This window comes from Vipera berus (assembly GCF_964194415.1).
Source record: "Vipera berus genome assembly, chromosome: 4".
Classification (NCBI taxonomy): domain Eukaryota; kingdom Metazoa; phylum Chordata; class Lepidosauria; order Squamata; family Viperidae; genus Vipera; species Vipera berus.
Genome location: NC_138206.1, coordinates 83,090,981 through 83,108,755, shown reverse-complemented (window position 1 = coordinate 83,108,755; position 17,775 = coordinate 83,090,981). Strand labels below are relative to the sequence as shown.

At 40.7% G+C, this 17,775-nt stretch overlaps 1 protein-coding gene across 1 annotated transcript in view; it reads right to left on the bottom strand.

Annotated features, from left to right (window-relative positions):
* HERC2 (HECT and RLD domain containing E3 ubiquitin protein ligase 2) overlaps positions 1-17,775 on the bottom strand; it is a 160,913-nt gene that overhangs the window by 102,527 nt on the left and 40,611 nt on the right. Inside the window, exons 14-19 of the mRNA XM_081327133.1 lie at positions 13,067-13,180; positions 9,317-9,568; positions 3,531-3,724; positions 1,903-2,103; positions 1,167-1,395; positions 954-1,078 (exon numbers count right to left, since the gene is read on the bottom strand). Of these exons, the coding sequence (XP_081183259.1) occupies positions 954-1,078; positions 1,167-1,395; positions 1,903-2,103; positions 3,531-3,724; positions 9,317-9,568; positions 13,067-13,180 (1,115 nt within the window). The remainder of the gene's footprint in view (positions 1-953; positions 1,079-1,166; positions 1,396-1,902; positions 2,104-3,530; positions 3,725-9,316; positions 9,569-13,066; positions 13,181-17,775) is intronic.

Here is a 17,775-nt window from a genome sequence, read left to right as displayed (position 1 = left end):
TGCTCTCACAACTTTGTGATGAACAATTTAATTCAACACTGCTTCTGGTCACGTCTGTCGGATTTCTCTACCTGTGTGAACCCTGGTCTGGATTTTGTGACTACGCTTCTTCATCTCTGATTTTGGTTTGTTTGCCTGGATTTTCTTGGACTTACTTGTTGGCAGTTATCTCATGTCAGAGAACATTTGAGATAACTAGCTTATTTTTGGCTGACTGTGGGTAGCTTGCTGCCAAGACTTTATCGGACAGCAATTATATTGTGGTATAAAGACTTAACCCTTTTGCTTAGTACCTGCTTGTCTGTTTGTTTGTACCTTGAGGGTGGGGGAACAGAACAATCACCCTGCCAACAAAAGTGCATATAGTCAAGGCCATGGTTTTCCCAGTTGCAATGTATGGCTGTGAAAGTTGGACCATAAGAAAGGCTGAGCACCAAAGAATTGAAGCCTTTGAACTATGGTGCTGGAGAAGACTCCTGCGAGTCCCTTGGACTGCAAGGCGTTCAAACCGGTCAGTACTAGAGGAGATCAACCCTGACTGCTCTTTAGAAGGCCAGATCCTGAAGTTGAAACTCAAATACTTTGGCCACCTAATGAGAAGGACTCACTGGAGAAGAGCATAATGCTGGGAAAGATTGAGGGCAAGAGAAGGAGACAACAGAGAATGAGGTGGCTGGATGGAGACACTGAAGCAGTAGGCTTGAGCTTAAATGGACTCCAGAAGATGGTAGAGGATAGGAATGCCTGGAGGAATGTTGTCCATGGGGTCGTGATGGGTCGGACATGACTTCACAACTAACAACAACAATAAATTACCAGATTTCCCAATCCATAGTATTTCTAGTTAATGGGATAGACTATGCAATAATCTATGTATACCATTTATTGAATGGTAAATGACAATACTTTCCCCTCATAAACATTTCTAGCCTAAACATTCATAATTTACCTACCTGAATTTCTGCAGTAATAGCAGCATTCAGAGCAGATTCTAGACCCCCATCAGCCATCAAACTTCCAACCAGTAGATCAATCATAAATCTACGACCTGGACTCACATTTGTTTCATTCCCTGAAACTAAAAGTTAACAACACTTTTGTAATGTATGACGTATGAACAATGTCTTTTTCTGTGTTATCTTCACATATCTGTGAATGAAGCATACCTGCACTGGGTAAAAGTGCCGAAAGAGCTCTTGCTCGTTCCTCTGCAGTTGGTAGTAACACAGACCATCCACTCTGCAACACTGCTTGGGCAGCTGACTGCACAGTATTAAGCACACCAGCATTACTTGCTAAAGTCACTACTGTCTGCTTCAGGCTGTTGAGCAAGACACTGCCTAAACCCAAGCCAAGGCATTCAGGATCAACTTGGTGACTAATTGCCGCATGAAGCTGAAAGACAAGTACAGATAACTTATAAGCAATGAAGCAAATTCAAGAAAGAATTCTAATGCTATAAAATAAACATACATAGTTGCAAATGCTAAAACATTTACTAAGGAATATACTTCTAATGTATGTGAAAATTTGACTATGTTAAAATATGTTATAAACACAATCCCAATTACATGGAAAAGGAGTATTGGTCTTGAAGTATGGTGTACTAGGATCAAACTAGGATCAAGCAGTTGGAAGAGTCTTTGAAGGATTAAAACCCAGGTCAGTAATTGACATGGTAATTACCTAACCATAGGCAAGCTACACCTTTAAGGTGCAATCTACAATACTACTATGATAATAGCTGTCACTCTTTGAGGCCTATGTAAAGATAATAACAAATAAAAAATAAAGGGTTTAGAAATTAGCAAGTCAATGTTAATGTTAATTCCAACTAATTTAATAGTTAATTACCACAACTGAGATTCTAAGACTCCATTCTGAATGTGATATTTAAAATACCTGCAGCCTTAGAAGATTCAAAGTAGCCACAGCCATACATTCTTTTTCCTGTGGAGGTGGCCAGTCAGAACTACCATCCATTCCTTCTGTAACTTGTCTTAATAGAAGATCCAACTGTTCAAATGTCATTGAGCAAACATCTACCACAAAGGGGACACGTAAACCAATTGACCATTCTGAACAAGATGACCAGGCAAAGCTCTGCAAAGAAAAGAAAAATTAAAACAAATTAGGATTAAACATTATTATCTCTGGGATGTAGAACTTCTGGAAGATGCTCCCTTGGTCATCCCTCTCTAAAAGCTATCAATTTTTAAATAAATTATAGGGGAAAATATATGTGTATTGAGTAAACACAGTTTAGGGCAAAGTACACAATCTAAAATGTAGGAGCCTCACGATCAGCTCCCCAAAATCTAATTAATTAAGTTTATTTCTGCCTCTCACAACTGAAAGATTATATCATTTAAAATATCATCAAATATACTAAGACATCTATCGAAGAAAATAACAAAAATAGAAAAATATAACAAATATATACACAACAAAAAAATTAAAAATAATTGCTGTGACAAACCAAGAGATGCAATCAATAAATAGGTAGCACTATTTCACAATTTAAGCTTTTCTCCTCAATTCAGTTTACATGTGCTCATAAAACACTACCAAGTAATACTTTTAATATTATCAAACTGGGAAATTATCTATTACTGAAGAATAATCATATTAATTACTTCTGATTCTAACTGAAATAAAACATAGATGAGATGGAATCAAACGTAAAGTTTGCCTAAACCAGAAATCAAATTTAGTTTTTGCCTAAAGTAGTGACCTCCTAGTTTGAGTAATATAATTTCCAGCAGCCTATTCAAAGGCCAAGTGTAGCCCCTGGCCTAGCTAAAAGTAACTGAGTCTTCTGAGGATAGCTGATCCAATTTTACTTTGAATTAGGTGAGAAGAACCTAATCATTTTTCAGATCACAATTTTCACCCTGCAAGTTGCCCTAGGAATGAATCTATTTCCAGGACCCAAAAACATAACAGAAGACACATAAGCCCTACTTTTAAAGTCATATGCAGAGCTTGGGAAAGAGAAGCGAAGATGTTTTGCATAACAATGAAATTATATTACATTCTATTCCTGAATTTTCATCCAACGCTGATTTAGAAATTACATTTCAAAACAAGCTTTTGTACCAAAGGAAACTGCTGTCTCTCTATCCCTAAGTGTAATTCTGCTTCTGTTTTATCAATCATCTTCACCAAGAAAAGTGTGGGGGGGGGATATTATTTGAAAAAGTAGATTCTAACATGGAAACATCATGCAAATAACTAATCCTAAAAATCCCAAAATGCCACTTCTAATTACTCTGCACTCACACACATGCAAACTCAGAAATGACAGTACAGCTGCTATGCAGTCGTGATCAAAATGCAAATTTGAAGTGCAATGAAAGTCAAAAGTACTCTGGATAGCCATATTAGTAAAAACAGGTGGCACATGTGAAACATAAAATATATAAATCAAAGGGATGGGTTAGATATGAAACATAAAATAGAAACATATTCTTAAACCAGTTTCCCAACCCTGTTTATAACCTCATGAGCACTGTAAAGGGAAAACTTACCTGGGCTGGTCCACAGGCAATACCAACAATGTGCTTTGAGTCCAGTCCTGGAAGAGCAGTTGGCTCTGGTTTAGTAATCCTCAAAGTGTCAAAATGCTGGCACTGATCATTGCTTCCCCAGCTATAGACTTCATTATCTTCTGTGAGGGCTAAACAGTGAGTAGAGCCAGCTACTACATCTATAACTTTTTTTCCTGAACACATGAAAATGATGAAACAAAAATTATGACAATAATTACTCTCATTATAACCTGAAAGACAAATTAAAATAAAACACTTTAAATCTGATCTTGAAATCATTTTAATTATATTTCGGCATTATTCTATTAGGAACAATGGCAACTAGGTTTCTCCTTTTAGAAGCTAATATCTATGAGGAGTCCTTGGTGCTCTCTGAGTTTGCTTGTTTTCTTGCAGACATTTCATTACTGAAACTAGATAACATCATTAGTACTACTGAGACTAGCACTGATGAATCATCAGACTAGCACTGATGATGTTGCCTAATGTGGATAATGAAATGTCTGCAAGAAAACAAGCAAGCTTAGAGAGCACCAACGACCCCCATTTCAATCCTGAGCTACAAATATTCTTTGTTAATATCTATTGCTGTAGACTGAAAGCCAAGGCCATTCCTGACAGAGGCCAACCAGATGACCATAAGAAATAGGGCATAAGAAATAGTCCATCTTCGAGAGACTTCCGGTGGCGACGCGACGCTGAAGACAGCCATCTCTGGGCTGTCTGCTCCGCGGCTTCGTAGAACCGCCGAAAACAGCGCCGATCAGCTGTTTCGGCGGTTCGGAAGCCCCCTCCTCGGGAGAAGAGGAGGGGGTGAGGCCCCAGGTAGGGGTTGAGCTCTCCGGGGCCGCCTGAGCTTTTAGTTCAGGCGGCTGAAGGATCAAGCCCCCCCGAAGCCTGGGTTTGCTCCGGGCTGCGCAGCGCTTCTGCTCCGTGTTTTTGGGAGCAGAACCAAGCGTTAGCAACCACCCCTGCCAGCAGAAAGGACTTTGGAGTGTGAAGATGCAGGCAGAGCGATACAGGAGATCAAGGTGAAAGTGGATTTTTGTTCTCTAGTTCAACGGATTTTATGGACTTTGAAAGTGAAAGTGCATAGCAAGTGAAAGTGGGGGAAGATGGTGGCTAAAACTTCCAAAGTTCTCAGGAGTGCGGGGGCTTCCCCGGTGCAACAGTCCTCGCTGCAAGCCTTATTGCCTCCTGCACCTGCTCCGGCACTGACGGTTAAAGATCTACAGGACGCTTTGGAAAAGCATTCACAACAAATAGCAGATATTATAGATGAAAAGATGGAAAAGCTGGAGAAGTTTACAGCAATGAGGGCAGACATCTTGCCTGCACTTCAAGGTATGGCTTTATGTATTGAATGCTTGGACGAAAAAATGGAAGATCTTAGCCAAAATAATTCCAGATTAGAAGCAAAAGTGTTAGAGACTGAAAATGTGATGGATAAAATGGACGGTGACTTGACTCTGGTCCAGTACCACCAGATGGAGTTTGCTATCAGAATCAGAGGCTTAAAAGAGAATCCTAAAGAAGACTTAAAGCAGATAGTCTCTGAGGCTTTGGAAGGGGTACTGGGACAGTCAGCAGCTGAAATTGAGGGAAATATAGACAAAATCTTTCGTGTGAATTCATGGATTGCAAGGCAAAGGAAGCTACCTAGAGATGTGGTGGTTTACTTCTCAAAGAGAGCAATCAGGAATGAAGTTATCCAAGTTTCTTATGATACTAAGCTTGTGGTTGCTGAGCAAGAAGTTTTGGTTTTAAAAGAGATTCCTCCAAGAATTTTAAGGAGAAGGAAAGATTTTGCTTTTTTGGCACAGGAACTTAAGAAACGCGATATCAAGTTTAGATGGGAGATACCAGTGGGTATGGTGGTGATGCATGAAGGCATGAGACACCGTTTGGTCACAGTGATGCAGGCACGTGATTTTTACAGCAATGTTTTAAAAGCAACCCCTTTACCACTTTTGGAATCTACAAAGAAAAATGGCGAGGGAAAGCCTCAAGATGCTGAAGGAATAATGCAGGCAGATGAGAAAGCTACTGGAGTGGATCAAATTACAGCTTCATCGGAAGATGCCAGAGATCAGAGGATGACGCGTGCCGCCTTGAGACGAGCGAGACAAGAGCAAGAGCAGGATCAACAGAAAGTTATGGAACCTTCAAAGTGTACCTATAGCGAAGCTAAGGGACTCATGGCAGACGTGCTCCAGAAGCTTCGGGTCGCTAAGGATGGCGACTAAGTTTCTAACCTGGAATGTCAATGGCTTAAACTCACCACAGAAGAGAAAGAAAGTTTTTCAATACTTAAAACAATTTAAGACTGATGTTATTTGCTTGCAAGAAACACATATTAGGGTTATGGACCAAAAGTACCTATTGAACTCTAGATTGGGTACACAATTTATTGCTTCTGCAATGAATAAGAAAAATGGAGTGGTTATTTATATCAAGAATACTATGACAGCGGAGTTAATAGAAGCAGATAAACAAGGAAGATATGTTATAATAGATTTGTTGTTAGAAGGCAAAAAAACGCTTTTGGTTGGACTGTATGCTCCTAATCAACAACAAGCTGATTTTTATAGTTCATTACACAGTAAGATTACTCAGTTGGATTATAAATCTTTTATTTTTATAGGAGATTGGAACGGTGTCTTGGATGTACAACTGGACAAGTGTGGTTCTTTTAGGCATACTCCAAGCCACGCTAGATTGCCTAAATCTTTTTTCGAGATGAAGGATGATTTGGAGTTGCGAGACATTTGGAGAGAAAGGCACTTACAAGAAAAGGATTATACTTTTTTTCTGATAGACATCAATCTTTTTCCAGGATTGATTTTATATTAACGACTAATGATTTTTTTTCCAGGATCAAGAAGATAAAGATTTGTCCAAGAACTATGTCTGATCATAGTCCAGTCTGGTTAGAGATTGACAAGGATAATAGAGATAGGCGCTCTTGGCGCTTAAATGAGAACTTGTTTAGAAATCAGAGAAACGTGGAAGAATGTAAAAAACAGATGAAGGATTTTTTTGAAACTAACATGAACAAGGGTACTTCTATGGACATGGTTTGGGATGCTAGCAAAGCTTATATGAGAGGGGTGTTAATATATATGAACAACAAATATAGACGTAACTTGGAATTTAGGAGGAAAGAATTAGAGAATGAAATTAGGGAAAAAGAAAAGGCCCTAATTCTGAATCCATCGGATGTGAAGATCAAAGAGGTTATTAATTTAAGAGGACAATTTGATAAGTTGATGGCTGATCAGGTGGCAACTAACTTACGGTTTGCTAGGCATAACACTTTTTGCAATGCCAATAAACCAGGCAGATGGCTAGCTTACATGTTAAGGAAGAAGCAAAGGGCTTCTAACATAGATAAAATAGAACATAAGGGTAAGGTTGTGTATCAACAGGACCTTATTAAGGAAGCTTTTGTGGACTTTTATTCCAAATTATATGCTAAAGATAAGATTAATGAAGCAGATATTGATGTATATTTGAGGAATGCCAACATCCCGGTTCTTACACAAGAACAAAAGGAAGAGATTAATCAATTGATAACAGACGAAGAAATTCTTTTAGCAATTAAACAATTGAAGGTGGATAAAGCGCCAGGCACGGATGGACTGACTGCGGTGTATTACAAAAACCTACAATTGGAGATGATAAAGCCACTAAGGGAATTGTTTCAGACAATTCAAAGGGGAGGAAGGGTGCCTCCGTCTTGGAGAACTGCTTTTATTTCTCTGATTCCGAAGGAAGATCAGGACGTCACTCAAGTAAGAAATTACAGACCAATATCACTTTTGAACACGGACTACAAGATATTTGCTAAGGTTTTAGCTAACAGATTGATGAGGGTTTTGCAACAGATAATTCATGGGGACCAAACTGGGTTCATTAGTGGTAGACAAATGAAAAATAATGTGAGGCATATAGTAGATTTGTTGGAATTTTTGGAAAGGAACAACCAGATCCCTGCGGCGCTGATCTTTCTAGACGCCAAAAAAGCCTTTGATCAACTGGATTGGCAATTTTTGATGAAAGTTTTAGATAAAATGAATTTTGGGGATAAAATTTTGGTTTCATCTGTCCACAGTATATTTTGCCAGTAGTGCTGTGGAACATCCAGGTGCTCTTTTGCAAACTTCAAACATGGACAGATGAAACCAAAATTGAGTTGATTCCAATCAGTGTGATGATATTGGATGTGTTGCTGACAGCCGTCCTGCCCTTTAAAAACACACACCTGTTTTGGGTTTACTGGTCTCAAGAAGCACTGTCTGATGTGAACCGTGCCTCGCAGAAAAGAGCTCTCAGAAGACCTACGATCAAGAATTGTTGACTTGCATGAAGCTGGAAAGGGTTACAAAAGTATCTCCAAAAGCCTTGATGTTCATGTGTCCACGGTAAGACAGACTGTCTACAAATGGAGAAAGTTTAGCACTGTTGCTACTCTCCCTAGGCGTGGTCGTCCTGTAAAAATGACTGCAAGAGCACAGCGCATAATGCTTAATGAGGTAAAGAAGAATCCTAGAGTGTCAGCTAAAGACCTACAGAAATCTCTGGCACATGCTAACATTTTTGTTGACACATCTACAATAAGGAAAACATTAAACAAGAATGGAGTACATGGGAGGACACCACTGAGGAAGCCATTGGTGTCCAAAAAAAATATTGCAGCACGTTTGAAGTTTGCAAAAGAGCACCTGGATGTTCCACAGCACTAGTGGCAAATATACTGTGGACAGATGAAACCAAAATTGAGTTGTTTGGGAAAAACACACAACACTATGTGTGGAGAAAAAAAGGCACAGCACACCAACATCAAAACCTCATCCCCACTGTAAAACATGGCAGAGGGAGCATCATGGTTTGGGGCTGCTTGCTGCCTCAGGGCCTGGACGGATTGTTGTCATTGATGGGAAAATGAATTCCAGAGTTTATCAGGACATTTTGCAGGAAAACGTATGACCATCTGTCTGCCAACTGAAGCTCTGCAGAGGATGGGTGATGCAACAGGACAATGACCCAAAGCATACAAGTAATTCAACAAAACAATGGCTTCAACAGAACAGAATACGCCTTCTGGAGTGGCCCAGTCAGAGTCCTGACCTCAACCCGATTGAAATGCTGTGGCATGACCTTAAGAGAGCGATTCACACCAGACATCCCAAGAATATTGCTACACTGAAACAGTTTTGTGAAGAGGAGTGGTCCAAAATTAATCCAAAATACATTGGATTTTTTCTTATATCATAAAGTTTGGGTTTTATCATTGTTTTATTTTATATTTAAATTAGTTTTCATTATTCAAAGGAACTGGTAATTTGTGCCCAATTCTAATTTTTATGAAATCAATTCATGGATAAATCACGCATATTCATTTATCATTTTAAGGAGCTAAGGAGTCACAAAGTTTGAGAACCCTTTTTAGAGCTGCCATGAAATGCTAGCTATGTGCCCACATATGTTCAAGAGTACTTTTGTTCTTTGGAATCAACAGTTTGCACAAGAATCCTAGCATGTTAATCACAATATTCCACGTATTACCAAGTTAAAAAACAAAATCTTCAGTTAGAGAAGATTTATCTTGGTAGAAGACATTGACTCTTGATCAATAAGAATTATTCCATACACTGAAAAAATTTACTTGGATAACTGTCTGCCTAAGATAGCCATTAAGTTAACAATTTCTGGGAATTATCAATTTCTAGATTATCATATCAAGCAATTTTCTCTTCACTCACCTTGCAAGCCTTCCAGCAGTTTGGGATAACGAACATGTTCTTCCGTTCCATGCCCAAGCCTCTGACTGTCTCCTTTTCCCCATGAGTACACCTGTCCATCTTTTGTTAGAGCAAGTGAGAACTGACTCCCACAGCGTACTTTAACAACATCCAAGTCCTGAAGTTTTTCTATCAGTTTGGGAGTTTTGCAGCCATCACTGCCACCTCTTCCTAATTTCCCATAATCTCCATCTCCCCAAGACCATACTTGACCTGGAAAAACAGATCTCACTAAGGTTAGAATAATAATAGAATAAACAATATTTGCAGTTCCAGGCAATGGAACATTACAACTAAAGCAACTTGAAAGTAGATATAGAATTCAGGTTTTATGCCCATAGCGCATGGCCCTCAAGAGTGGACCTCCGCTCCCTACGGCTAGTTTCGTCCTGCTAGGGGGACTCTAGATGGGTCCAAAGTTGCCCCGAGGTAACCGTGAAAAACGGGGGCCCCATTGATCACAAAGCGGCAGCAATCTCTTTGTATGATCCAGGGAAAGCCCTCCAAACCCAACAGGAAAAAGGCTAGTGTGAGATCAGCATCTAACCCAAGCTACTTGCAGCCGAAGTCCCAGAGCACAAACCTGAGCATCGGTGAACAGTGTGCTTGGAATTGGTAAGAGTACTGATCTTCTTTCTTCTATTTACTAACTAACTGTTCACCGCCCTGAGTCCTTCGGGAGAAGGGCGGTATACAAATAAAATTTAATAATAATAATAATAATAATAATAATAATAATTAATAATAATAATAATAATAATAATAATAATAATAATAATAATAATAATAATAATAAATCCTTGAAAAGATCCCCAAAGCAAAAAAACCTCCAGAAGTGAAGGGAGGGGACTATATCCCCATTCCCTTACAAATGGAAGTGGCGAAAATATTAAAGGAGGAAAGAGATATACTAAAATTTTATTTAAAATACTACAGTCTGGATAAATTTAGGAACTAAAAAACTGTCAAGATTATACCCTAAAGAATTTTTGATAGAATTATAAAAATATATAACAAAAATAACTTTTTGATTGGAAAAAAACTGAAAAAAAGAAATAACTGCTGACATCTAATGGAGAATCAGAGAATAGAACACTAACAATAAGGACTCAGAAATTGGCAGAATGCCTAGAAACAAAGAAAAAGTTGTTCCTTTGAATTGCAAATAGCCTTGAAGACAGCTGGGAACAAAGGAAGAGCCAGCTATAAGATCAAAAAGTGTCTGAAAGGGGAAAAAAAACACCTGGACTGTTGTTTAAATCTAAGAACTGTTTATGGAAAAGAAAAACCTTGGCTTTTTGGCTAATCTTTTAGAAGAGAATCTGCAGGAAGGAACTGTAACTTTGACTGACTGATAAATTGACTTTTGAATTAAAACATTGATGAAAGATTATTTGAAGGGGGGAGACAACATGGATGTCACATATGTATCAAAAAAAATGACAGGATACCACATTCAATATTTTCTCCTGAAGGACTTAGCCTGGAAAATCAAGGGCCTCCAGAAGCAATACTTCAAAGCAAGATAAATACTTTCCAGGAGGAAATATATGTAGTGTTAGGACAAATACAAATGACAATAGACTCAAATCATGAGGAAATATGGAACAACTTTGATGATTTAAATAAGAATATTTCCAATCTAAATCTACAATTAAAAAACACCCAGGAAATAACAACAAATGAACAAATAAATCAGACAGCAGACTACAAATTAGAAGAGTATGATCAAATTGATGAAATAACAAAGGAAAAGAATTACAATTTGACACAGGAAAAAATCTACAAGGTTCCAATACAACAAGAAAAATGGAATGGACTATAGAATTATCAGGAGAACCATCAAAGTTTGGGAGACAGAAAGTATTCATTTTACTTACTTCATCTTTTACATTCCCAACAATATTTGTAAAAATACAGGAACTGCTGGGTAAGCGGATTATATCAACATGGAAAATTACTCCGCAAAAGAAGAAGACCAGAGACAGATACAAGAGATTTGACTCACCCTACCAAATGGACTATTACATAAATAAACATTTGTTTAAATATGGCTAAAAGAACAGAGAATTTTGAACATAAAAGGGGCCTTATAACAAGAAGGGTAAGAGATTTAAGTAATATAGTATTTTCTATTATATATGAAATGTTAAAATAGCATGATGTAACTTTTATTAATGTAAGTGAAATATAACTGATTAAAAAGGATGTTATATCTAGATACTATAAGATAGATAAAAAGTATAGTATTTTTATAATGCATGACATAAAATATTGGGATGATGTACCTAAATGGGAAAATTTGGACAGTTAGATGATTAATATGAAAAAATTATGACTGATAAGAATTGGACTGAATATAAGAGAATTGAAGCAAACAAAAATTATAAAAATAGGATGCATGCTGAACTAATGAGATGATTATGAGAATAATATAAGCTGAAAAAAATGTTATATAGAGAGATTATTATTATTTGTATAAATATATAAAATGCCTATATCTAATCATTTATATATTGAAAATATTAAGAGTTATATTTTTGCTAAGGTTGAAGAAGAATACAAACGGGAGAAGGGAAGATCAAAGAGATATATCATTAATTAATACATTACTTATAGAATTATCAAATTTAATTATTATTGATTGTTAATTATTATTGTCCTTTTTTCTTGTTAAAATATAAACCAAGACAACATGCTGTACACCAGGCACTGGAGATTGTTATAGTTAAAAACCAATAAAATATTTATAAAAAAAAAGAAAGTACCGGTAGATATAAATAACTGTGAAATGTTAATATCCGCAACTTTCTGTAAAAAAGAGCAATTTTAAGCAACATTTCTATTATTTTTTTTACTAGTGAAAGTATAGTACTTCACCTAGAAGTGGTCTAAGGAACTGAACATGTAATCAATATTCTAGTTTGTTTATGTACAAATTGAACATGCTTCTACAATGCTTGTTGATTTTACTTTATATCTGTTTATGTCCCACTACCAAAAGATTTGGTAGAAATGAAACATTTTTTCTGTACAGCATCCTTGGTGGAGCAGTGGGCTAATGCCTCCTTAAGTAACACCAGCTGCCTGCAATTAGTGCAGGTTCGCATCCCACCAGGCTCAAGGTTGACTCAGCCTTCCATCCTTCCGAGGTAGGTAAAATGAGGACCCAGATTGTTGGGGGCAATTAAGCTGACTTTGTAATAATGCCGCTTGGGGGTGTGTGAAAGCCCTAATAAGCAGGCATATACATAGAATGAAGGCTACTGCTAAGCTTGTAAGCCGCCCTGAGTCTTCGGAGAAGGGCGGGATATAAATGGAATTAAAATAATAATTTAAAAAATTACCTAATCTCCCCCTTCCATTTTGAAAGCTACATCAGTCCATTGCTATACTTCTAAGAAAAGAAAGTACATTTCTATTGAAATCATCATTTGCTATTTTTTAACAATTAAATCAGGATTTTATTCTTAGGGAGTTGCTATTATATTAATATTTGTTATTCTTTTTTTTACTATTACAATTCTTATAGTACCCAAAGCATCTTTGACCAAAAGAAATCTATAAGTATTTTAATAAGAATAAAACTGTTGTACAGCAGATAAACACAGCATTCAATCCAACACATAAAACTAGTCAAAAATAGGAAAGACAAAAAGATAAGTTTCCCAGTCTCATGATCTCAATAATGTTGCAGATTGGGCTACTCACCATTTTCTGTTACAGCAAGAGTCTGGGCATCACTACTCCCACAGGCTACATCAATCACTTTCAATCCTTTTAAGCCAGTAACCAAAACTGGGGTTGTCTGGTCTTCACTGGAGCCTTCCAAATAAAAAAAAGTGAGAGACTTAATTTTGCAACCTCAAGATTCATAGCAGGAGTAAAAATTTGGGGTCACCAGGGCCTCTCTGATTATAATGGCTTGAAGGTGTAGAGATTTCTCTTTTAAGCAATGAAACAGAGAAGACAGTGGTACAAGCTTTAAAATAGTACTAATTCACAATAAACAGATTTATTTTGCTTCATGGTGACACTCACAGCTATCCTTGTCTCCAAACACATTAAGTGCATCCCCCAGCATCAACAATCTTGCTCGCTCATTAAAGAGGCACTGGCCTATGTGCAGATCCCAGAGGCCACTTTAACATCCCCATCACAAAATTTGTATTTGACAACAAAACTATTCATTTACAGTGATGTGATGGAGGGGGGGGAAAATAAATTGCTAATGTCTAAGCATGTACCTATTCCACTTGTTAAATTCACCATCAAAAAAATGAAAAAATGCCTTCACCTGTCACAATGATATTGACCACACTATCTTCAGCTGCACCAGACAGAATGACAGAAGAGGCAAAAAAGGGGAACTGTTCACTCCTCTGAAGTTGTAAGGTCTAGCCTCAGCTATTCCCTCAAGAAAAGCAGGCAGCATTTCAAAAGGATATTTTAATGAGATAGTGACTGCAGAGAAAACAGGCAGGATCTAAAGTTCCCGCACAAAAACACTAGGTTAAAACCCATTGTTCAAACCCCTCCCAACTGCCCAGTTCATAGAGAGCTAATCCAGAGGTGCAAAGGTGTTGTGTGAACTCCAAGCTGAGACGGTGATAAGAAGTCGTTCTCAGGCACCGTGACCTTGATTCTCCAGGGATGAGACAAAGCAGATGGTCCCAGGCACATCCCTCCCCCCTCCCATTTCCCAGGAAGATACATCAAAGCAAAAGAGGAACAAAGTAAAATGGATACATCACAGAAAAACCCCAAGCCCCCCCCCCCCGAATGGCAGTGTCCCAATAGGGATCTATGGGGACCTGACATGCTGCCCCCCCTAAAAGGAGAAATCTACCTGGAGCAAATAGAAAATAAAAAAGAGGAGAGAAAAGAGTAAAATGATTAGGTTTATCCAGGTAAAGAGCATGGAATCCCTTGAGTAGTATAGGGACTCTAACGTGTTTCTTGTGAACCCATTCATTTTGAGTTGCAAGGAGGACCTCCCATAGTATGGGGTATTGTGTTGCTCCGTGGTGTTTTCAGGAGTCAATGATTTCTTTAATTTCAAAGTGTTGTTTACCCTCTACCATGATGAGCTGCGAGATTGGGGAGGGGGCGGGCGCTGGCCGTAAAGGTGAGATTATTTCAGGATTTAGAAGGCTGCAACGGAAGACAGGGTGGACTTGTCGTAAGGTTTTGGGCAAGCCTAACTCTACTGTGACAGGGTTTATAATGCGTTTGATGGGGAAAGGCCCCATAAATTTTGGGGCTAATTTCTCAGAAGATTGTAGGGACTGTTGGAATCGAGTAGACAGGTATAGTCGATCGCCAATGCAGAACAGTTTAGGCACTCTTTTCTTGTCTGCCTGTGACTTGAAGGCTGCTCTGGCCTCGTCTAAAGTTTTGCAAACAACTGGCCAGGTATTCTTCAACTGATTAATCCACTGCTTTAATGAGGGGATGGTGGGTTCATTAGTTGGCAACTCAGGCATTGGGGTGAAGTCTTGCCCCGTGGTGACTGGGAAAGGGGTAAAACCAGTGCTGGTGTATACAGCATTGTTATAAGCCATTTCAGCAAATGGCAAAACGTCAATCCAGTTGTCTTGTTGGTAGTTAATAAATTATTTTAGGTATTGATCTAGAAATGAGTCCATTCATTCTGTCCCACCATTCATTTGCGGATGGTGACTAGAACTCAGGCCCTGATCTGTCCCCAAAAGGTCCAAAAATGCTCTCCAGAACATTGATGTGAATTGGATTCCTCTATCATAAATTATGTGACATGGGTCCCCATGTAAGCAGTATACATGATGGAGGAACAGCTTTGCCAGGGCTTTGGTGGTGGGGATCTTCTGGCATGGGATAAAGTAGACCTGTTTTGAAAATAAGTCAGTTACCACCCAAATGACCGTGTTTCCCTTGCTTTCTGGTAGTTCTACAATAAAATCTATAGAAATCTCTCTCCAGGGTGCTGAAGGCTCTATCACCAGTAACATGAGGCCAGGTATCTTCCCTTGCCTCCATTTGGCTGCCACGCAGGTAGGGCAGCTGGAATTTATTTTTTTTGCCCAAGATGGCGACGGTTGTCCGCGCTCTCTGCGATGGGCTCCAAATGTGCTTTTGGGGAAGGCTAACCGTGGCGTGGTGACCCAATGGAGACTTAGAGGTATTGACAGCAGTTGGGGGCCACTTTCTGGCGGCGCGAAGGCTTTCCTCTTCTTTTGTGATCTGCTGGCCCGAGGATCGGCCGAGGCGTGGTTCTGCCTGCGGAGCGTTGTTGCATCCTTGAATCAGCTGGTGAGCTCTCCTCTCCCTCCCTCCGGAAGGCCTCCCGGCCCAAAGATCGGCCAAGGTTTGGCCTTGGAATTCGGTGTGCTGCCGCTTCTGGGAGCTCCAGGGGGCTCCCTTTTCTCCCCCCGGAAGACCTCCTGGCCCGAAGATCAGCCAAGGTTTGGCCATGCCTCCCGGAGCGCTGCCGTCTCCATAAGCAGCAGGTGGGCTTTCTTCCCTTTCTGGAAGGCCTTTCGGCCCGAAGATCGGCCGAGGCGTGGCCGTGCTGCTTGGTCTGCTGCCGCTCCCACCGACAAACAGATGGGCGCTGTTTTTAGCTGCGCAGAGGCTCCCTTCTCTCTTGGGAGGCCTCCCAGCCCGGAGAACGGCCGGGCGTGGCTTTACGGTTTGGACAGCTGCTGGATGCTTTTGCTCCGTGGAGACATAGACAGGGGGTGGGCGCCTTTTCTGGGGGCGTGGAGACCCCTTTCTCCGTTTCAGAAGGCCTGCTGAACTGAAGATCGGCCAAGATGTGGCCTTGCCGTCTGGACTGCTGCCAGGCATTTTTCTGTTGAGGATGGTGGTTTAATGGCCTGTGGACTTTCTGTGGCATGGCCCTCGTGCTCTGCTTGGTTGGGGGGGGCTTTGGTCTGACTCCCCTGGATTGGCTGTCACACACTGTTTTGGCACAAAGGACTACCTCCTTAATGCATTATGCCTCCTTAATGCCCGGTTAGTTGGAGCAGGGTGGATACCAATATTTGTGCCCACTCCTAAGACTTCCTATTGCCAGTTGATATGGTACCGGGATTAGGCCGTGGTGAGAGGGCGGCCTGGATTGTTCATCAACCTCCCACTGATGTGAGAGATCAGTGGGATGGGCTTCCCTGGCACTCTGGACTCAGTCTACCTTAGGTGGGCTTCTCTCAGCGGCGGTGAGAGAGCGGCTGTGGCTGCTCCACCTGGCTGACTCGGGTGAGAGCCGAGTGGAACTGAGCTGGAGGACTGAGATATATATATCCTGGCTCTATAACATCATCACAGTCATCTAATTGTTTATTTGGTTTATTGCCCTATGCAGTTTTTACTATGTTATGGTTCGTATTCAATATTCTAGCACGGTCTTATACGCTCTCAGGGGGGCTCCTCCCTCCTGGATACGACCTGTAGCCATGTCCCTTACTTCCCTTAAGGATGGGCCCAATTGTTGGGACCCCGAGAGGTGGCTGGGCTTAAATAGGGGCCTCTGGTGGAAATGCATTAAGAGGCCCCTAGTACATTTTTAGCTGGTTGTTTTAAAGGGTTAGGGAGGGGGGAGGGGAGGGAGGGGAGGGAATTGGGGTGTGTTTCATCAACCGGCGGTCAGTCTGGGCCTACAATAGTTCCCGGTGAGATAGGGTTGGGGGTATGGCCCTTTGGTTCCGCTGGTACCGGGGTGGGGTTGCAAATCTCCACAACGATTGGGAATGGCAGCAGGCGGTTACACGGAGGGCCGTATCAATATCTGGGACCACGCCCCCGCTGTCTTCGAGCGGTAGCATGTTCCGACCCTCCGGTTAGTACCCTTTTGTCCGAGGGTGAGGGGGACCAGGACCCTGAGCTCAGACTGGTGTATTTTAATGCCAGATCCGTTGTGAACAAGGCTCCCCTCGTCCGGGAATTGATCGAGGAGGAACACACGGATCTGGCATGCATTACGGAGACCTGGTTGGGCCCAGAGGGTGGTGTCCCTCTGGTTGAACTGTGCCCTCCGGGTTTCTGTGTGCTACACCAACCTCGGGCTCAGGACAGGGGCGGTGGGTTGGTGGTTATACGGGAGACCTTATGTCCGCGAGAGACCACTGTTGTCCAGATAGGCGGGAGTGAGTCCCTTCTCATGAGATGTGGCCCTCGAGCTCAGTTGGGCCTGTTGCTAACATACCTGGCGCCCAGCTGTGTAGCAATGGCCCTGCCTGAGCTGCTCGACACCCTCTCAGGGTTGACGGTGTAGTTTCCCAGACTTATAGTTCTGGGCGACTTCAACCTGCCTTCCCTGAGTCGTCAGAGTTAGCTCAGGAGTTCATGGCCTCCATGACGGCCATGGACCTGACCCAAGTAATTCAGGGCCTGACTCATGGGGCGGGTCACACTCTTGACCTGATTTTTCTATCTGGTCA